The 19,369-nt window shown below is 42.3% G+C and overlaps 1 protein-coding gene across 3 annotated transcripts; it reads left to right on the forward strand.

Moving 5' to 3' along the window:
• Positions 1 to 8,869: 8,869 nt before the first annotated feature.
• On the forward strand, positions 8,870 to 19,072 carry Pramel4 (PRAME like 4). 3 transcript variants are annotated; one of them, NM_001001319.4, is made up of 4 exons: positions 8,870 to 8,972; positions 15,477 to 15,786; positions 16,288 to 16,887; positions 17,677 to 19,072. In NM_001001319.4, exons 2-4 carry the CDS (start codon positions 15,500 to 15,502, stop codon positions 18,290 to 18,292), a joined length of 1,503 nt encoding a protein of 500 aa, NP_001001319.2. In that variant the 5' UTR covers positions 8,870 to 8,972; positions 15,477 to 15,499; the 3' UTR covers positions 18,293 to 19,072. The 3 variants fall into 3 exon arrangements, with proteins under 3 accessions (NP_001001319.2, NP_001345411.1, XP_006539048.2); NM_001358482.1 differs by having other exon boundaries at positions 15,477 to 15,644; XM_006538985.2 differs by lacking the exon at positions 8,870 to 8,972 and having other exon boundaries at positions 15,485 to 15,786; positions 17,677 to 18,260; positions 18,478 to 18,570.
• The last annotated feature ends 297 nt before the right edge of the window (positions 19,073 to 19,369 follow it).

A 19,369-nucleotide genomic window follows, 5' to 3' on the forward strand; every position in this document is an offset into this window, starting at 1 on the left:
TAATATCTTCTACCACCATGATTCTTTGAAAAATACCTATATTTTATGTATTTATATTTTAATATTTATATTTGAATTAGAAGATAGCCTCGTCACTGCCACCTTGTCTCTAGTCCGTACAACCCATGTCATTTCACACCATCCTACCCACACTACTCTCAATTTCATTACCTCTTTATTAGTACATGTATATGTGTGTGGATAAATATATAATAAAAAATTATGCTTATGGCCTTTTGCTGGCTTGCTCTCTGATTAGCTCCTAACTTACTTAACCTATTTAAACTATTTATTCTGTTTGCCACATGGCTGGTTAACTCTTCTCAGTTTCATAAGTCTGATTTCTTTCAAGTTTGGGCGGTGAATCTGTTGCCTCTGAATATCTCTCAGAGTTCCAATTGCTCTACCAGAACTCCCACCTTCTATATCCTGCCTTTTGCTAATAGGCCATTTACTCTTTCTTCTTTCTTTTTTTTTTATGGTTTTTTGAGACAAGGTTTCTCTGTATAGCCCTGGCCGTCCTGGAACTCACTTTGTAGACCAGGCTGGCCTTGAACTCAGAAATCTGCCTGCCTCTGCCTCCCCAGTGCTGGGATTAAAGGCGTGTGCCACCACGCCTGGCTCCATTTAATCTTTCTTAAAAGGTGATGCTTCGCCGGGCGGTGGTGGCGCATGCCTTTAATCCCAGCACTTGGGAGGCAGAGGCAGGCGGATTTCTGAGTTCGAGGCCAGCCTGGTCTACAAAGTGAGTTCCAGGACAGCCAAGACTACAGAGAAACCCTGTCTCGAAAAACCAAAAAAAAAAAAAAGGTGATGCTTCATCATAGCACACAAGAGATTATTCCTATACGCTATGCTAGAAGGCTAGAGTTGTGTGTTATTTGTAGTGAGGGGGTGTTGTAGTTTCCCCCTTTTCAATACTGACTTGACCCAGTTTGGAGGTCAATCAACGGGGTCTGTAAGAGAGAGAGAGAGAATGGAGACAAGACAGGCTATCTCTTCAAGGATCAAGTATCTACTCTTGAGTCTCAAGTCTACTTTATTGAAAGGCAACTATGGGTATATAAGCACAAGCTGGGGAGTGCAGCTGGAGCCACTTAACCACAGGTCCAAGATGTATAGGAGAAAAACAAGATGTTATCAGAGTGTGTTCAGCAGTGGTGGTCTTCTTGCAAAACATCAGGCTAGGAAAACAAGTCTCTTGTCAGGGTGGTTAAGTACCGCCTGTAAATAAATAGCCCAAGATGGCTCCAGAGATGATAGCTGCTTTCTGCTAAGAGTCAGCTCCCAACACTGACTAATCTGATGGCAAGGAACAGAAAAGAGAAGAGGCCAGTGCCCCCCAAGAGCTGGGATTAAAGGCATGTGCCACCACTGCCTGGCTTGACAAATGTATTCTTAACAAAATAAGACAGAAACATTCATATTACTTTAAAATCTTCATTTCTGCAACTGATTATGTGGCCTTAGCTGGTATTTATAACTACCTCCCTTTACTACCCATTCTGTATTTCCTTCACCCTGGACAAGCACCTCAGCAGGTCTTGGCTCTTTTCCTGGAGGATTGACCCATACCTTCATTCCTGCTGGGCGTGTGTCCTTTGTCATTCTGCTTGGATTAGGCTGTTGTAGTTTCCCATTGACTTTAATCACAGGACATGGTAGTCCTAAGAGATGCCCTAAGGAATCTCCTGCACTCCAGACATAATCCTCCATTGGGGAGAGACAATCCAATTTTCCCATGGTAATCTGGATCTATCACCACTCCTAACACTGTTATTCCTTTCTCAGCCTGTTGCTTTAAGGCCATTAGAAGCTCAAAATGACCAGGAGGACATCTGAGCTTCCAGTTCAATGGAATATTTGTTGTGACTCCTAGTAGGAGAACCCCTACCCCTCAAACTAAAATTTCTAGGCCAGTAGAACGTAGAGTTGTGGGGACAGGAAGCAAAATTTTTTCCTAGAGGGTCACTGAAAGTGATAGTGTGTGGAACTATTGCATTTTCTTCCCCTTATTTCCTGGACCCATAGATCCTGGCTATAGGAGAAGCTGTCCCATATATCAGATGCTGATTCAAAGCATATACTGCCTTCTGAAGAACTCTGTCCCAGCCCTCCAGCCTGTTCCCACCAAATTGGTGCTGTAAGTGTGTCTTCAAAAGGCCATTTCATCTTTCTATCAGACCACCTGCTTCAGGATGATGGGAAACATGGTAAGACCAGTGGTTTCCATGTTCATGAGGCCACAGTCATACTTCTCTGACTGTGAAATGAGTTCCTTGGTTAGAAGCAATACTGTGTAAAATACTATGATACATAGATTCTGTGATTGCATGGATGGTAGTTTTGGCAGAAGCGTTACATGCAGGAAAGGCAAATCCATAACCATAATAAGTATCTATTCCAGCAAGAACAAAACTTTGTCCTTCCCATGGAAGAAGTGTTCCAATGTAGTCAACCTGCCACCAGATTTCTAACTGGTCACCTGGAGGAATGGTGCCATATCTGAGGCTCAGTGTTAGTTTCTGCTGTTGGCAGATCTGTCATTCAGAAACAGCAGTAGCCAGGTCAGCTTTGGTGAGTGGAGGTCTGTGTTGGTGAGCCCAAGCACAACCTCCATCTCAGTTATCATGGCCACTTTGTTCATGTGCCCATTGAGCAATGACAGTGATGCCTGGGAAAAGAGGCTGACTATCCACAGAATGGGTCAACCTATCTACTTGATTATTGACCTCCTCCTCATCTGAAGTCACCTTTTCATGATCATTTACATTGGACAAAAATATCCTCACATCCTATTTCCATTAGGTGTGATCTATCTGCACACTTCTTCCCCAAATATTTTTCTCACCAATTTTCCAATCATGACCTTTCCAAATTCTGACTATAGATCCAATCCTTTGGCTACAGCCCCTGAATCAGTAAATAATCTTACATTCGCCCATTTCTTCTTCCAAACAAACTAATACTATGTGTACTGCTGGAAGTTCTGCCCACTGTAAGGATTTTCGTTCACCTGTGTCTTTCAGGGTTGTCCCGGAAAGAGGTTGTAATGCTCTTTCTTTCTCTCTTCTTTCTTCCTTTCTTCCTTCCTTCCTTCCTTCCTTCCTTCCTTCCTTCCTTCCTTCCTTCCTTCCTTCCTTCCTTCCTCTCTCTCTCTCTCTCTCTCTCTCTCTCTCTCTCTCTCTCTCTCTCTCTCTTTCTTTCTTTTCTTTTTTAAGACTCAGTTCTTTGGTTTACATTTGGCTTTGAATTCTATAAACTCCTACCTTGCATGGAGAGGTGAGAACTTACAGGTATGTGCTACTAAGCCTGGCTGGCTATCATTCCATAATCCTATGTTAAACCAATCTTTAATACGTGGAGGATTATTAACTCTCAACCAAATCTTGATTCTTCATGATCATTTCTATAACTGGTTAGAGAAAGATAGGGATGAACTGTTACAAAGAGCTTAATGGCGACATTGTGCCCTTAGTAGGGCAGTTGGTAAGGATATGAGATTTCATTTGTTTGTTCCTCCAACTATATACAAAGCACAGATGTGAATATGTGTGCTCTACATGTAACCTTTGCTTGGCAGATGCATTTCACACTAAATACAGTATTTTAACATCTTCTTTGTGTGTTGGGAGCTATTAAGACAACTCTAGATCTCTGAATTGGGCCTCTCCCCCTGAGAAGAAAAGGGGGTCAAAATCGGGCCACCAACACATGGATTCCAAGAACCACGGGATGTTCCAGCACTAGGTCAAAACCTATGTCCTGACCACACCCTGGTACCACCAAGTTCCTGCTTCCCTGTGTAGCTGCCAAAAGAAAGAATTTCTATTGCACCCCCTCCCATAAGTACTTCTCCTTTTGCTTGTATTGCCCTACCCCTCCCACTGATAAGTATCTGTACTTCCCCTTTTGCCTGTGCATTTAAACCTTGGACCTTTCTCAATACATTGGGGTCTTGATACAACATCAGAAAGGTTTCCTGTCGTTATTCGTACAAGACCCTCGTCTCTCTCTACCCCCCATTTGGTTATTAGGAGGAGGTCCCCTCGACATCCTCGAATAACTGGACCTGCTGGACGGGTCATTTGTGAGGCTTCAAGATAGATTCTTGGGCCTCAGGCTTTCTAGACTTGCATGTTTGCACAAGGACACACCCCATTCCTGTTTTCAAATTATTCTGCAAAGTTACCATCACCCAGAAGCATTTTTAGCCATAAAGCGTGGTGGAAACAAATTCCTCAAAACCTGGTGGGAAAGGTTGTAGTACTTTTATTTATTCCTAAATGGCAAAGAGCAAATAAATGTTACCAAGGGCCTGAATTTGTTCATTCATACAAACACTTTTGCACTAACCTTTTCAGTCTGGCAGGCATATCCTTAGCTCCCTGTGGAACCCAAGTAAGATGCAACATGATGTTCCTTGCTCTGGGTCCTCTGGAGGTGAGCTGGGCAGTGCAGGCTTTGTTGTCTAAGCAGTGCATGTCTGTGTATGTGTGGGGTACACACAGATTTTGTTCTTGACTGGAAGATTCTCTGCTGGGCCCTCGGGAGGTGAGAATTTTGCAGAGCAAGATGAGAGTTTTTAAGCTAAATTCAGTCAATTACAACTAAGGGGTTCCACATATTGTTTCATGCACTTCTTTTATCCCTTGCATGCACACACTCACTCTCTATGGCCTGGTTTCATAGTTATGCAGGGCTTCAGGAGGGTCCACCACTGACTAGGGTCTTGGGTATGAAATTTTCTTTATCACTCACACCCATTAATTCTACCACCTGGTATCTGCAACCAGGTGAAGCATAGCTGTGGCAGACCCCGAGCTGGCAATTTCCACAACTTCTGGAAAAATGCCCTATGAGGCTAAGTACTCTTTACACCTTCATTTGAAAGGGTCACATCTTGAAAGATGATTTGTACTCAGCTTCTGGGCTGGCCCCATCTGAAACACTCTGTAGGTCCTAAGAAATCTAAGACTGAATCTCTTTGTCTGCCTGTAGGGACAAAATTGAGAGGTTGAAGCTGTTGTTTGAGGACAGAAAACAACAGTTTTCCTCATGCCCCATTTGTTTGCATTGTGCACACTTCCTGTTTGAATAAATGTAGTTAGCATCCCAGCAACTTTGTATGTATCCAAGGCATAAGCCCCCTCTACAAACAATGCACCTGCAGCCTCAGAATGTCCATGAAGCCAAGCTTGTACAGGGCTAAGCATACTTCCATCAGTAACAAAGAGTTTACATCTCTCTGTCCCCCGTAATTATTAATTACAGGCAATTTCTGTTCAAGTGTCTGAGTAAGCATATCTAGGCATGAATCACTTTAGGGCCAATTAAGTCTGAAAGGGCATGGGTACTTGAAGTTGAATTATTTTCATTATTTTGGAAATCTATGTGAGCCCATAGGTTCAGTTCATTCAATAAAAGTTCACAAACCTGGATATATCTGGCCCAGACCTGTACTACCTATAAACCTTGTATAGGCACTCAGCCTTTCATTCCTGAATCATCCAGGACAGTGTTCCTCCCTGTTAACGGACCTATCCAGAACACCCATGATTTCACTGTCTTGGGCCATTCACAGTGCTTCAGGAAGAGCATCTTGGCTCAAATATTTGCTTTTAAGAAAAGGAGCCAGGCATGATGGTGAACATTTTGAATCTCAGCATTCCAGAGGCTGTAGAGGAGAGGGACAAATGCCAAGCCTGTGAAGGAGAGCCCCAGAGCATCAGGGCCAGAGCATCATGACCAGCCTGGATGTGAAGTAGATAAACTAGGATGAGGAAGGAGATTGAGATCAATTCTAAAGACAACAGCCTCATATCTTCAGCCTGCTGTGAGACACCCGACTGAAGTGGAAACGTAAGGTTCTTTGGAAGGTCAGATGAGTAGGATATTGTTTTGCTGGTGCAAACACAAGAAGGAATGTTTCACTAAAGCAGGCACACGTAAAAGGCTAAGGAAGACTGGTGAAGGAATATTTAGCTGAAGCAGAAAGAAGTGAAAAGTGCTTCTGCTAAAGGAAGCAGGGGGAAAAATGCATAATGAAGGTTTCTTTGGTAATGCCATCCTTATGTTGCTCTTCCTTACATTGCCTACTTGAGCACCGTTTATTTGGAGTCCACAGATACTTTAATTTTTTCTTTTTTTGTAATTTATCAGTCAGACTTATTTATTTCTATTAGATCTATTCTTTATTTACATTTCAAATTTGATCTCCCTTCCTAATTTCCCCTTTGAAACCTCCCCTTATCCTATCCCCACTCCCCCTGCTCACTAACCCACCCACTCTTCTTCCCTGTCCTGGCATTCCCTTACACATTTGCCCTTCAGAAGTCCAAGGGACTCTCCTCTCATTGATGTTCCACAATACCATTCTCTCCTATACATGTGGCTGGAGCCATGTGTCCCTCCATGTGTACTCTCTGGTTGGTGGTTTAGACCCTGGGAGCTCTGTGGGTACTGGTTGGTTTATATTATTGTTCATATTGTTCCTCCTATCAGCTACAAACCCCTTGTGAACCTTGGGTCCTTTCTCTAGTTCCTCCATTGGGAATCCTGTTCTCAGTCCAATGGATGTCTGTGAGCATTCACCTCTGTATTTGTCAGGCACTGTCAGAGTCTCTCAGGAGACAGCTATATCAGGCTTCTTTCTGCAAGCACTTGTTGGCATCCAGAACAGTGTCTGGGTTTGGAAACTGTATAAGGGATGGATCCCTAAGTGGGATAGTCACTGACCAGCCTTTCCTCCAGTTTCTGTTTGAAACATTGTCTCTGTATCTCTTTCCATGGGTATTTTGATCCTCCCTCTAATAAGGACTGAAGTATCCACACTGTAGTCTTCCTTCCTCTTGAGCTTCATGTGATCTGTGAATTGTATCTTGGGTTTTCAGAACTTCTGGTATAACATCCACTTATCAGTGAGGGCATAACATGTGTATTCTTTTGTTATTGGGTTACCTCACTCATGATATATTTTTTTTCTTTAGGCAGTTTCTCTCTAGTTTGATAATATATTGTTCTTCCAGACAAGATTTCTCTATGTGCTTGGCTGTCCTGAAACTTGCAGGATGGAGCATGATGCCTTTGAATGCAATGATCTGCCTGCCTCTTCCAAATTCTGAGATTAAAGGTATGGATCACTCCTGCCTGGCTGTGCCACCACTACTTGGCCTCAATGGTTTTAATGCCAAAATTCTCCCCTCTAGGATATGAAACCTCTCCAAAGCCCCCTCCTTCTCAGAGAAGATATGCAATCCAACCCTAGCTTGGGAGAATATATCTGGTTGGGAAAGGAACACCAGGAAGCTTTAAGTTTCAGCTCAGGATTCCTTGATGAATAGCCTGTGCGCAAATCAACAGGACCTTTGTAGTAAAAATTATTTGGGATTTTTTACACCATTTTTCATCATTCAAATCCTGAAATACGTGACATAGAACTTTTATATTTCTTTTTTTTTTTTTTTTTGGTTTTTTTGAGACAGGGTTTCTCTGTGTAGCCCTGGCTGTCCTGGACCTCACTTTGTAGACCAGGCTGGCCTCGAACTCAGAAATCCGCCTGCCTCTGCCTCCCGAGTGCTGGGATTAAAGGCGTACGCCACCATGCCCGGCTAAAACTTTTATATTTCTAAGAAGCCTTAATAGCACTGGAGCTGGGCAGATATCAAATCTCTATGCTATTGTGACTATATCCCTGTAAGTATTCCAAAGAGATAACATGGCCTGTCTGCTCTACTTGTACTTTAACAGGCCAACCCTCATGTCCTCATGATTCACTTACCCCATGGTGTCTTCATTTCTCCATTTCTCCTCATTTTCTCTCCTCAGAACCCAAGCCTGGGAGCGAAAGTCCCACACATCTTTGTTCTTTCCCGCTATTTGCTGTGGGGATCTTTATTCAGCCTATAGTTTTGTATTAAGGAGAAAGGTTATATAGCATCATTTGTCTTACATGAGGATTTCCTCAATCTGATGGGCAACCAGAGCTTTATGCATCACAATACACAGCAACAGAACAAACCTCAATACAGGACCTCAGAGAAATAAAGAAATTCCAACTTCCTAGCCTTTCCTAGGTCTCCATTCATCTGGATGATCCTTGGCTAGAACAACTAAGGGAGTTTATGAAATGGCATCATTAGTCATTAAGGACAATGTTGGTGGTCACCTGTGTCTGTATATTAGGAGTAGGTTGTATATCTGCAAAGTTTCAGTAGCCATTGCCAAGGTATAAAGGCACTGGGAAACCTAAGAAACAGATAGAAATAATTTTGTTTGTTTGTTGTTTTGTTTTCTAGACAGAGTTTTAACCTAGGCTATTTCGAACTGAGTAGATCAAGATAGACAAAGAAATAAATAGTCACAGTGAAAATCTGGCCTCTGCTTTCCTGTTGCTGGATATAAAGGGACATTCAGGATTGTCAGGTCTAAATTCAACTACAGATTAGCATTAAATGCAGTTGAGTTTCTTCTACCTGTGAAGTGGAGACTTACCTGTTCCTTGGAAAGCAGTTTGGATGGTGTTTTGCTGGGGCCACACATGAATGATTGTTTAGTTGAAATGAACAGGTATAAAAGACTCTGTAGTGGCTATTCCTGGTTGTCAACTTGACTATTTGGAATGAACTACAATCCAAAATTAGAAAGCTCACCAGTGACCCTAACCTGGAGGCTGGGAGGTAGAAGTTTCTGATCTGGATCTTGGTATGGAGATCTTGAAGCATAGTGGCTATGGATTCCAGAAGATAAGGACGGTGATATCTCCAAATTCAAGGCCATCTGGGATTAAAGGTGTGGTGGCACATACCTTTAATCTAGGCTACAGCTTCTGCTGGAGTCCATATAAGGACATTGGAAGGAGGGAGACTCTCAGTCTTTTGCCTGCTTGCCCTGTGGGACTGAGCGACTGTTAGATCCTTGGACTTCCATTCACAGCTACTACTGGGACATCGTTGTGAATTGGACTGCAGACTGTAAGTCATCAATAAGTTCCTTTACTATATAGAGACTAGCTATAAGTTCTGTGACTCTAGAGAACCCTGACTAATACAGACTCCTAAAGGAATTTTGCATGAAACAGTCACAGGAGACAGGATATTCTGCTAAAGCAAGCATGAGAAAACACAAGTAATGAAACATTTTGTGCTAATGACTTGCATGTTTTGGCATGCTTTACATTGCATAGTTGGGCTGCATATGTCCAGATTCCGTAGAGAGAAATGCATGGAAACAATTCTTGTCCTGTATAGCAGTTTCTTGCCACTCCTGAGGATTTGGGCTCTTTGGCAGTGATGTTAATTTAGACAGGGGAATATGGTGAAGCAAGACCTATGAAGGACACATGATGTTTGGAAAGAGTTTAAAAAGGATTCCCCAGACAGTGATGGAGGCTGAGCTTGGCTTGTTTATAGTTCTGTCTCTGCAATGCCTGTGAGTCTCAAGTATTTGCTAATTATTCCTGCCCTGATGAGGCACAACAATGAAATTCTCCATGAATTCTGCTTGGTCCCTCTTGCTGATTCCAGCCTAGGCCAAGGTCTGGCTCTTTCTGCTAGGTAGTTCCACCACTGCTGTTTGGTGTTTGCTAACCAGACTGTAAAGGACTGGACTGTTGGTGTATCCATGAAGTGTTTGTGAGTGGATGTACCTGCTGCTTCTGACCATTCAACACAGATTGGATTTGTTCTAAAAAACCTTTCTAAACTAGCCCACTTCCCCTTTTATCCTTTCTTTCCCATTACCTCTTGGGGTGGTGGGCTATATTGGAGGTCAGAGGTTTTTTGTTTGTTTGTTTGTTTGTTTGTTTGTTTCAGGAGAACAAGACTTTATTCATGTTTTGAGGCTAAGTGAGATGTCAGTGGTTAAGGGCACTGGTTGTAATCGCATAGCACCTTGTTTCACCCACATGGCAGCTCATGCCCAGTTCCAGGGAATTTTCATCTTAATTCAGAAAGCATGGATACATACTACACATGCATGAAAGAATGTCTATTACAGTAGTATATAGGTATCTGTGAATGGTGCTCACAGGAGGGGAGGTTAAAGTTTTTATGAACCATATTAAAAATCAGTATTTGAAAAAAAAATTCATTTGATATGGCCTAAGCACACCAAACTACACACACACACACACACACACACACACACACACTTCACTCAAACATAAACATGTGCACAGAGAGAGAAGAGTCAGTGTGACAGGAGAGAGAGAGAAAGAGAGAGAGAGAATCCAGCATGTCTACATCACTAAATGCTGTAGATAGAACAGAAACCATAGCTCTGTAGAGAGAGAATCAGGCTTACTGATTCTCAGGAATCATTTCCAATTGGCTGCATCTTTAGAATTACTGCCTAGCAAAAATAGATACAAGCCATCCTCCTGCCTCATCCATCTGAGTAGATAACATGCTGAGAGGACAGAGCTTCCAATTCACCTACATATTCCAAAAGAGAATGTGCATTTGTGACAATATGATTGCCACACATTTTCAGAGGATTTTTGAGGAGGAGTTTTTGTGTGCATGTCTAGTGTCAGGAACAGAGTAAAGGCAATGTGGTACACTCTCAGAACCATGCACATCACCTGTGAAGAAAACTCATCCAGGTGTGTTGGTTCATAACATCTAACCTCCTGGGTAGAATATTGAGGCTGGAGGATTGTTGCTAATAGGAGTTTCAGATAACCACATCTAATGTGAAAAGAGTTCCTGAAAAGTAAATTAAAAAGGCAGTATGTAAAGAGCCACTAAATTAAGGAACAGATAAAACTCAGTGAAGCAGACTGACTGGTTTAGTTCATGGGTTCTCAGCTATCAAGCCAGTGTCAGTTTTTTGGCTTTACCAAAAGGAACTATATCTTTTTTCCCTTTTTTTCAAGGTAGGGTTTCTCTGTATAACCCTGGCTGTCCTGCAACTCACTCTGTAGACCAGGCTGACCTTGAAATAGGCCTCTCTCTGCCTCCTAAGTGCTGGGATTAAAGGGTGCACTACCACTGTCAGGCTGAACTATTTAGACCTGGGTAATGAAAAATATCTCATGCAGACTGGTGTCAAACACATTGAGACCTCCTTGCTTCTTCCTATGATGGGTTTGGGTTAAAGTGTGACATAAACCCTTTCCTCTGGTTGTTTTTTTTTTTTTTTTTTTTTTCTCAATTTTAGAGTTTGTTTTGAGTTAGGGTGTCCTTGTGCCTTGAACTCCCCTGAGGTGACATGCAGGACTTAAACTCAGAAAGATTAGACTGTGCCTCACAAGATTTGGTATGAAAGGCCTATAACACAATAATATCTGCAAAACACATCAAGCTGTTTTGCATTATTTTAGGCATATATGTTTTCCTTGCTCATATGTTAGCATGGACTACCCTAAGAAAGCAGAAGAGAGAGACAGATCTGCTATAACAGGAGTTGTAAATAGTTATGAACTCATATTTGGAATAGAATGTTGATCCTGTGGAAGACCAATTCTTTGGTTTTTCGAGACAGGGTTTCTCTGTGTAGCCCTGGCTGATCCTGGAACTCACTCTGTAGACCAGGCTGGCCTTGAACTCATAAATCCACCTGCCTCTGCCTCCCAAGTGCTGGGATTAGAGGCCTGTGCCACCACGACTGGCAAGCAATTCTTAAAGTCTGAGCCATTTATAAAGACCGTAAACAGTTTTGAACTCATATCCTGCAATGATTTCATCAAAGGCAAAACTGGTCTAGAACTCAAATCATATAAAGATAGATGAGAAAGAGAGATACAGAGAGACAGACACAGAGAGACAGAGACAAAGACAGACAGAGACATAGAATGACAGAGAGAAACAGATATACTTAAAACTCACTTGGTGAATGTTTCTTCATTTATGGGTCCTCCATTGCCTGCCTGGAGATCTAATCATACTGGACATATTCTATCTCCTACAACCACACTCAAATCTGTTACTGAGATGTACCTCTCAGCTCAGGCTACATAATAGTTCCAGAGAGGCCAGGTAGTGGTGGTGCACAACTTTAATCCCAGCACTTGGGAGGCAGAGGCAGAGGCAGGCAGATTTCTGAGTTCAAGGTCAGCCAGGACTAAAGAATGAGTTCCAAGACAGCCAGGACTACAAGGAAACCCTGTCTCTGCCCCCTTTAAAAAAAAAACAAAACAAAACAAACAAACAAAAAAAACAAAAAAACAGAAAAACAAAACCAAAAAGACTGAACCAAACCAAACAAAACAAAACAAAATTCTAGAGAGACAAAATCTACTGGCTCAAAGTTTGAGAAGTATCCTGGATGGGCTTTGGACATAGACCTCAGTTTTATACATTCCCTGATGAAGATCTGATTCACTCAACTAGGTAAAAATATGATTAAGTGGGTGGAGAGTTCATTCATCCTATCAGGAAGCCACTTTGTCCTGAGTGGTGTGGCAAAAAAAAAAAAAAAGAGGGGGAGGTTTGAGGGGGAAGGGTATAAAGGACTCAATTGGCTCCACAAGACACTCTGATCCTTGGAGTGTGGTGTGACTGCATGAACTTGCTGAGACTGGTGCTTTTGATAGACTGTCCATAGCAGGCAATCATTCATGGCCTTCAGGACAAGGACACCCCATCCAAAAGGGTCCATTTCATCTTGATTGTGTGTGTGTGTGTGTGTGTGTATTTCCTGTGATTGCTTGCTTTTCTTGTGTGGTTATTTTGAATCAGCCAATCTCATTTAGCCCAGGATAGCCAGAAGTCCATATGTAGCCAAGACTCATGAAAGACTGAATGTTAATTTTCTACCTCCTGAGATCTGAAGCTACCCTGCCCTTCTTGTTTATTGGCTAAGGAGGCAATATTCAAGGACTCTGGCTCACTGTGCAAACACCATATATCCTCATCTACTGTAATCTACCTTAGAAAAATTTTTATTCGAAATGAATATAGATTCATAAAATGACTAAGAAGAAAATTCTATAGGGAAGAACACTTGGGTATGAGTTCAACTAAAGCATGAAACTGACAATCTGACTCATGCATTTTCTGGTTTAATAGATTGACTGATTGATTGAATTTTACTTTCTAACACTAGCTCACTATCCCCTACCTCAACCCTTCCCCCACTTCCATAGCCTTCTGCTCTGAGTAGCTGAACCCTTTCTGGGTATCTCCCCACCCTGTCACATGAAGTCTGCAGATTAGGTGCTTGTCTGAAGAATATATCACACATACATGCAACTGCTTTTCAGAGAGACTGCTTAAGCATTTGTATGGGCCTATATGAAACCAAGCTGTATTAAAGCTACATATGTGTGGGGAACCTATGTCCTGTCTCTGTATGTGATGGTACTTCAGTGTCAAGGACCCTAAGGGTCTACATTATTTGAAAGTTATCTTCTTCCTGTTGAGTACCTATCCCCTTCGATGCCTGCACACCTACTCCCTATTCTTCCCCAAACTCCATTAATTTTTTGTCTGTGGGTCCCTGATTCAGCTGCTGGATGGATCCTCTCAGAATAGGAATTCTAGACTCATGTCTGCAATCATAAATAACAGAGTATTATTTATGATTTTAAGAATTGGTGCTTGTCCATGGGAATGGTCTTGTTCTGGGATCATTATTATTTGGCTATTCCTTCAGTCTCTGTTCCATCCTCCATCCTGGCATTTCTTGTACACAGGATGAATTTTGGGTCAAAGTTTTGGGGTTGGGTTATTGTCCCTGTTGTTCCACTGGGGTTTCTGCCTGGCTAAAGTAGATGGCCTCTTCAGGGTCCATTTCCCTTATGCTGAGTGTAACAGTTAAGGTCACCCTCTTGATTATTGGGCAACTGCCTTATCTCAGTTTTCTGTCTGATTCTGGAGATAGCCAGAACTAATCATCCCTGTCATCTTCAGATTTGCATTCATACCCATGGCCATCTTGCATCTTTCCTGCCTCTGCGCACACCTGATCCTGACCCCAAGCATTATCCTCCCCATCCTCTCCCGCACCATTTCCTCCTTCCATCAGCCTCTTATGATTATTGTATCTTGCTTCTATGTGATATTCAAGCATCCTAACATGTTCCTTCCTTCTTGTTAGCTTCTTTGTATCTGTGGAGTATAGCATGGGTACCCTGTATATTGAGGCTAATATCCACTTATTAGTGAGTATATACCATGCATGTACTTTATGCACTGAATTATCTTACTCATCATTTTATCCTGCTATTGTATTCATTTTCCTCCACAATTTATGCTGTCTTTGATTTTAATAAATGCATACTAATCCATTGTGTAGATGTACCCCTTTGTCTTTATCAGTCGTCATCTGTGGTCATCTCTGGTTATACCCAGTTTGGTGCTATTAACAGAAAGCTTCTATAAACATAGTTGAACAAGTGTCTTTGTGCCATGACAATCTTTGAGGTCACCAGAGAATGTAGGTCCCATCAGGAGAGCACTCTGCTCAGGGCAGCTTAACTTGCCCCACAGGACTCATCAAGTGGAAAAGTTGAGTGGCTTTTCTCAACTTCAGGATCCACAAGTCTGTTTAAGGTGGGAGGAGAGGTGGCAAGGCAATTGTTGCTCCCCTGAGATAACAGGCTGCTCAAGGTAGCTTGACATTCCCCAAAAAACTCGCTGATCAGGGAATATGAGAGAGGGAATGGATATTTACCTGTACAGTTTCTAATCCACAGGTCTGCTGAAAGTGGCAGGAGATTGCATATATCCAGAGGGAATACAGGGTACTTTGGGCAGATTAGAATGCCTGAGATGACACTATGAGGAGGGAAGATGGTGGGGAAGGGAAGATTACCTGAGGGTTCAGATTGCCCAGGTCTGATGAAGGTGGGAGGAAAGGTGATGGGAGGAAGGAAGGAACTCTTCAATAGCAGGCTGTTCAGGACCTCAATGCATTCAATCTCTTAAAAGACAGGTTAGAGCTCAGCATGGCTCCTGCTTCTAAAGCTTATGAAAGTAAAATTTGTATCTGTTTTATAAGATATATTTTTGTTACATTGATTGTAGTAAAAGCTTGATTGTTTCCCACAAAAGCGTCACAATCAGCTGGGCGGTGGTGGCACACGTCTTTAATCCCAGCACTTGGGAGGCAGAGGCAGGAGAATTTTTGAATTCAAGTCCAGCCTGGTCTACAAAGTGAGTTCCAGGACAGCCAGGGATATACAGAGAAACCCTGTTTCTAAAACCAAAAGCCAAAAGTGTCAGAATCAAGTGTGAGTCTCCTGTTACAGAGTAGAGTAGGACTCACAGGGAATATTGGATCGGAATGGGCAGAATATCATGGAAGATGTGTGGAAATGGGTCCTTATATATTACCAGGAGGACCTTGAAGGAATGGTGGCAATGAGAAAGACAGATATTGAGTTATCTGAAATACAACAAGGTTTCCAATATCATCAGACCAGTGATTGGTCGGTCCTCTGCCTGGTTTATGTATTTGGGATGAGGTGGGGGTAAGAGGCTTGCTAAAAGTGTTTGAGATGAAATATTTTCTTCCTTTGGATGTTTCCTTAGCATCAGCCTACCTGAAAGCTACAATGAGCTTCAAGGACCCACCAACACTCCAGCAGCTGGCAAGAAGAAGCCTGCTAAAAGATGAAGCCTTGACTATCTCTGCTCTGCCGAACCTGCCTGTGCAACTCTTCCCACCACTCTTCAAGGATGCATTCACCAGCAGACAACGTAAGATCCTGAGCCTGATGGTGGCAACATGGCCCTTCCCAGTCCTTCCTGTGGGAGCTCTGTGTGGGATTGATCACCTGGAGACCCTGAAAGCTGTACTAGATGGCCTTGATTTGCTGATGTCACAAAAGGATCGACCTAGGTATGTGAGTCTAAGGTAGCAAGGAGGAATGTGTGTGGATGAGAGGAAGTGAATACAGGATTCACAATGGGTCCAAGGTGAATCAGAGGCTTTTTTTCAAAGATACATCTATTTATTATGTATAAGTACACTGTAGCTTTCTTCAGAAACACCAGAAGAAGGCATCAGGTCTCATTACAGATGGTTGTGAGCCACTATGTGGTTGCTGGGATTTGAACTCTGGAGCCCTGGAAGAACCATCTCTGTAGCCCAAATCAGAGGCTTCTGATTGTACAGGTCAGTATCTTGTAGAATGGAAACAAAGAGGCAGGACTCTGGTGTATGAAGGATAGCTGAAAACAGAAATAATGTATATGCAAAGAGTATGTCCCTGCCTCTTCCCCAGCCACTAAAAATGGAAACTTTGTTAAATGAATTGATTTAAGGGAAGTTGAATTATGGGTCATGCAGATTACACACTGTGTCTCCTGTCCTATGAATGTCCTTCTACTTTACCCACAGCAGGTGGAACCTACAAGTGCTTGATTTGCGAGATGCCCACCAGGACTTCTGGGATGGTTGGGCTGGACTACTTCATGAAGTCTGCTCTCAAGATGTCTTTGGCAAGAACCAACCAGTGGGAAATCATCCCATCCCAGGGGGGAAACAGACCATAAGTATAAAAATGAATCTTTCCCTCAAGTACTGCCGACGACACTCTCATTGTGAAAACCTAAACTATTTGTATTATTGGGCCAAGCAGAGAAAAGATGTGATACAGGTGATCTTTGAGAAGCTGGAGTTTACAGGCAAGCACTGTCTCCGACTGAAGTTGTGGCGGTTGTTGAAGTTGTCTTTTGTAGCCTCAATCCAGGAATTGACAATAAAGTCCATACACTGGGATATATATAACCTTGCATTGATAGCCTCTTGCCTGGGCCAGATGAAAAACCTCCAGAAACTCATTCTCATGAACATCAGGAGACCTTCTTCCCTTACGGACCTACAGGAAGCCCGTATTATTACAGAGATCTTTTCCGAGTTCTCCAAACTGCATAAGCTCCAGCATCTCTATGTGAATGATGTCTACTTCCTGAAAGAACGCCTGGACCTAATGCTCAGGTAAGAAAGGACAGAGAGCTTTGTCCATGGGTGAGGAAATTACTTTGTTATTGTTCTGCTTTATATAAAATAAGAGTTCATATAATTGCTTACATTTATGTAGTTGTGAGCTTAGCATATTTGATATAGTACTTTATGATGCTATTGCATCCTGACTTGTCACTTTAGTAAAACCAGACATCATGTAGGTGTCCGTGATTTTGAAAAGGTTTCTTGAGAAACCCTGATGATGGGAAAATTGATCTATAGAATATATGAGATGTTATACCACATGGCCTGTCATGTCAATTCTTTCCTCAGAACTATATGAACCGTTTGCATCTGCCTCTGACTTTCCATGGATCAGAGGTATTTTGAGCACAGGTTGGGGCTGAGCAGATGGGAAATGAGTGAATTACAGTGGTCATAAGGAAGCCCTGTGAACAGAACAGAGTCTGTGTGGAAGCTGGAGCACATGGAGATAAATATTGGCAGAGCTGCGAATGGTTTGAGTGGTTTCCAGTTGAAGATTCTGGATTCTCCTGTTTATATCACCTGTCCCCAAATATGTTTTGTTTTTACTAGTTCATAGGGATCAGTAGAGCTGAGGCAGTAGCAGACAGTGATGACATATTTCATACATAGAAGAACATGGTAGCTCTCCATCAGGGAGCAACTTGGCCTTGATTTTAATAATGGTCTGACAATGACCTTTGGCTAAGGAAACTCTGCTACTTTGAAATAACAGCCTTTTCTCTGTCACTATTGAACTTGAGTGAGGTAAAGCCCTCTCTCTCTCTCTCTCTCTAGGTGTTTTGAGCGTCCATTAGAGACCCTTACTATCACTTATTGCAAGCTTTCAGAATCAGACATGAGGTATCTGTCCCAGTGTCCAAGCATCCATCAGCTCAAATACCTGGACATGAGTTACACCACATTCAAGCCTTCAAGTCATCGATTTCTAGGATTTCTCGGAAGCCTACTAGAAAGACTGACAGCTACTCTGCAGACATTAAAATTGGAGTGCTTTCACCTCACGGACTCCCGAATCCGTGACCTTCTGCCTGGGCTGAGCCAGTGTTCCCAGCTCACTGAAGTCGATTTTGTGGAGAACAAATTTTCCATGGTCAGCCTGAAAACGCTGCTGCAACATACTGCCAACCTCACACAGCTGACCCTGGAGAAGTACCCTGCACCTGATGAAGTCTATGATGACAGTCTTTGTGTTATTCCAGACAGATTTGTACAACTTTGTTCTGAGCTTATGAACACACTCAAGGGTGTAAGGCAGCCAAAGCAGGTCTATTTTGAGAGTACAATATATTCACCTAATTTTGAATACCTCGTGTATAATTTGGAGGGCATGGTATCTTCTGAGCCTTTAAGAAGGAGAGGTCGTGGGATGGTGATATATATCAGTGGGTAGGAACACCCGACTGCTCTTCCGAAGGTTAGAAGTTCAAATCCCAGCACCCACATGGTGGCTCACAACCATCCATAGCAAGATCTGACTCCCTCTTCTGGATTGTCTGAAGACAGCTACAGTGTACTTACATATAATAAATAAATGAATCTTTAAAAAGGAAAAAAAAATTAAAAAAAAAAGGAGAGGTCATTGCTGGGCTCTGATAAATGGAGGGCAGGTCTCAAGAGATTCATTAGAGTTATAGAACATATGTATTCAAGCATTTTGGAATGTACTTTTGGAAAGATAATTATTTCATTTTCTTTGAATGTCAGTCAAATTCTTCTGATTTGAGGTAGTTGTGTTGAGATGGAAAACCATGACCTTATTTTCAGCCTAATGTCTACAGTACAGACACACCCTTTAACAGCAATTGTATCTGAAAATTGTAGGGCTGCATTCCAGCACTGTCTGAGTATGAGGGACACTAGAAGTAGGGAAGGGGATAAAGAGTGAGGACATTATAAAGATCATAATGGACTTGAATAGGAGGTCTCTGTTTCATTCTCCCTGCAGATGGCATCCACCTTTTGGCTCTCCCCTTACTGTTCTAGAGTATATGGATATATTTTTATGAAGTATAAATCTGACTAAACTTGGAGTACTTTTGTATTAGACTGTTATCACTATTAAGCTGTATCTCTTTCTTGGGGAGGTCCAGTAGCCTGCTATTATCTTCTACCACCACTGTTACCATTATAATTTCTCATAGGTTCTAATAAATCTGTTTTGAATAAGCAATTGTTTGTTTTTGTTTTACTGAGTAAGTTCTCTGACAACATCATACTTGTGTATTGTGCTTACCCTGACCCAATAATCTTGTGTCCCCTTGTTTTTGCCTCTTCTGCCTCCTAGATCTTTCAGAGTAAATAGTGACCCAACATGGTCTTTCCTCGGAGAGGCTTTATAATCTTATCCTTCATGAGACCCTCTACAAAATGCTATATGGAATCTTTTGGAGATGTGGCTCAGAGGTAGGTAATGCTTGCTGCTCTTCCTGAGGAGCAGTGTTTGATTCCCTGTGCCTACAACCATCTG

The sequence above is a fragment of the Mus musculus genome, chromosome 4 (genome assembly GCF_000001635.26).
Source record: "Mus musculus strain C57BL/6J chromosome 4, GRCm38.p6 C57BL/6J".
NCBI classification, from domain to species: domain Eukaryota; kingdom Metazoa; phylum Chordata; class Mammalia; order Rodentia; family Muridae; genus Mus; species Mus musculus.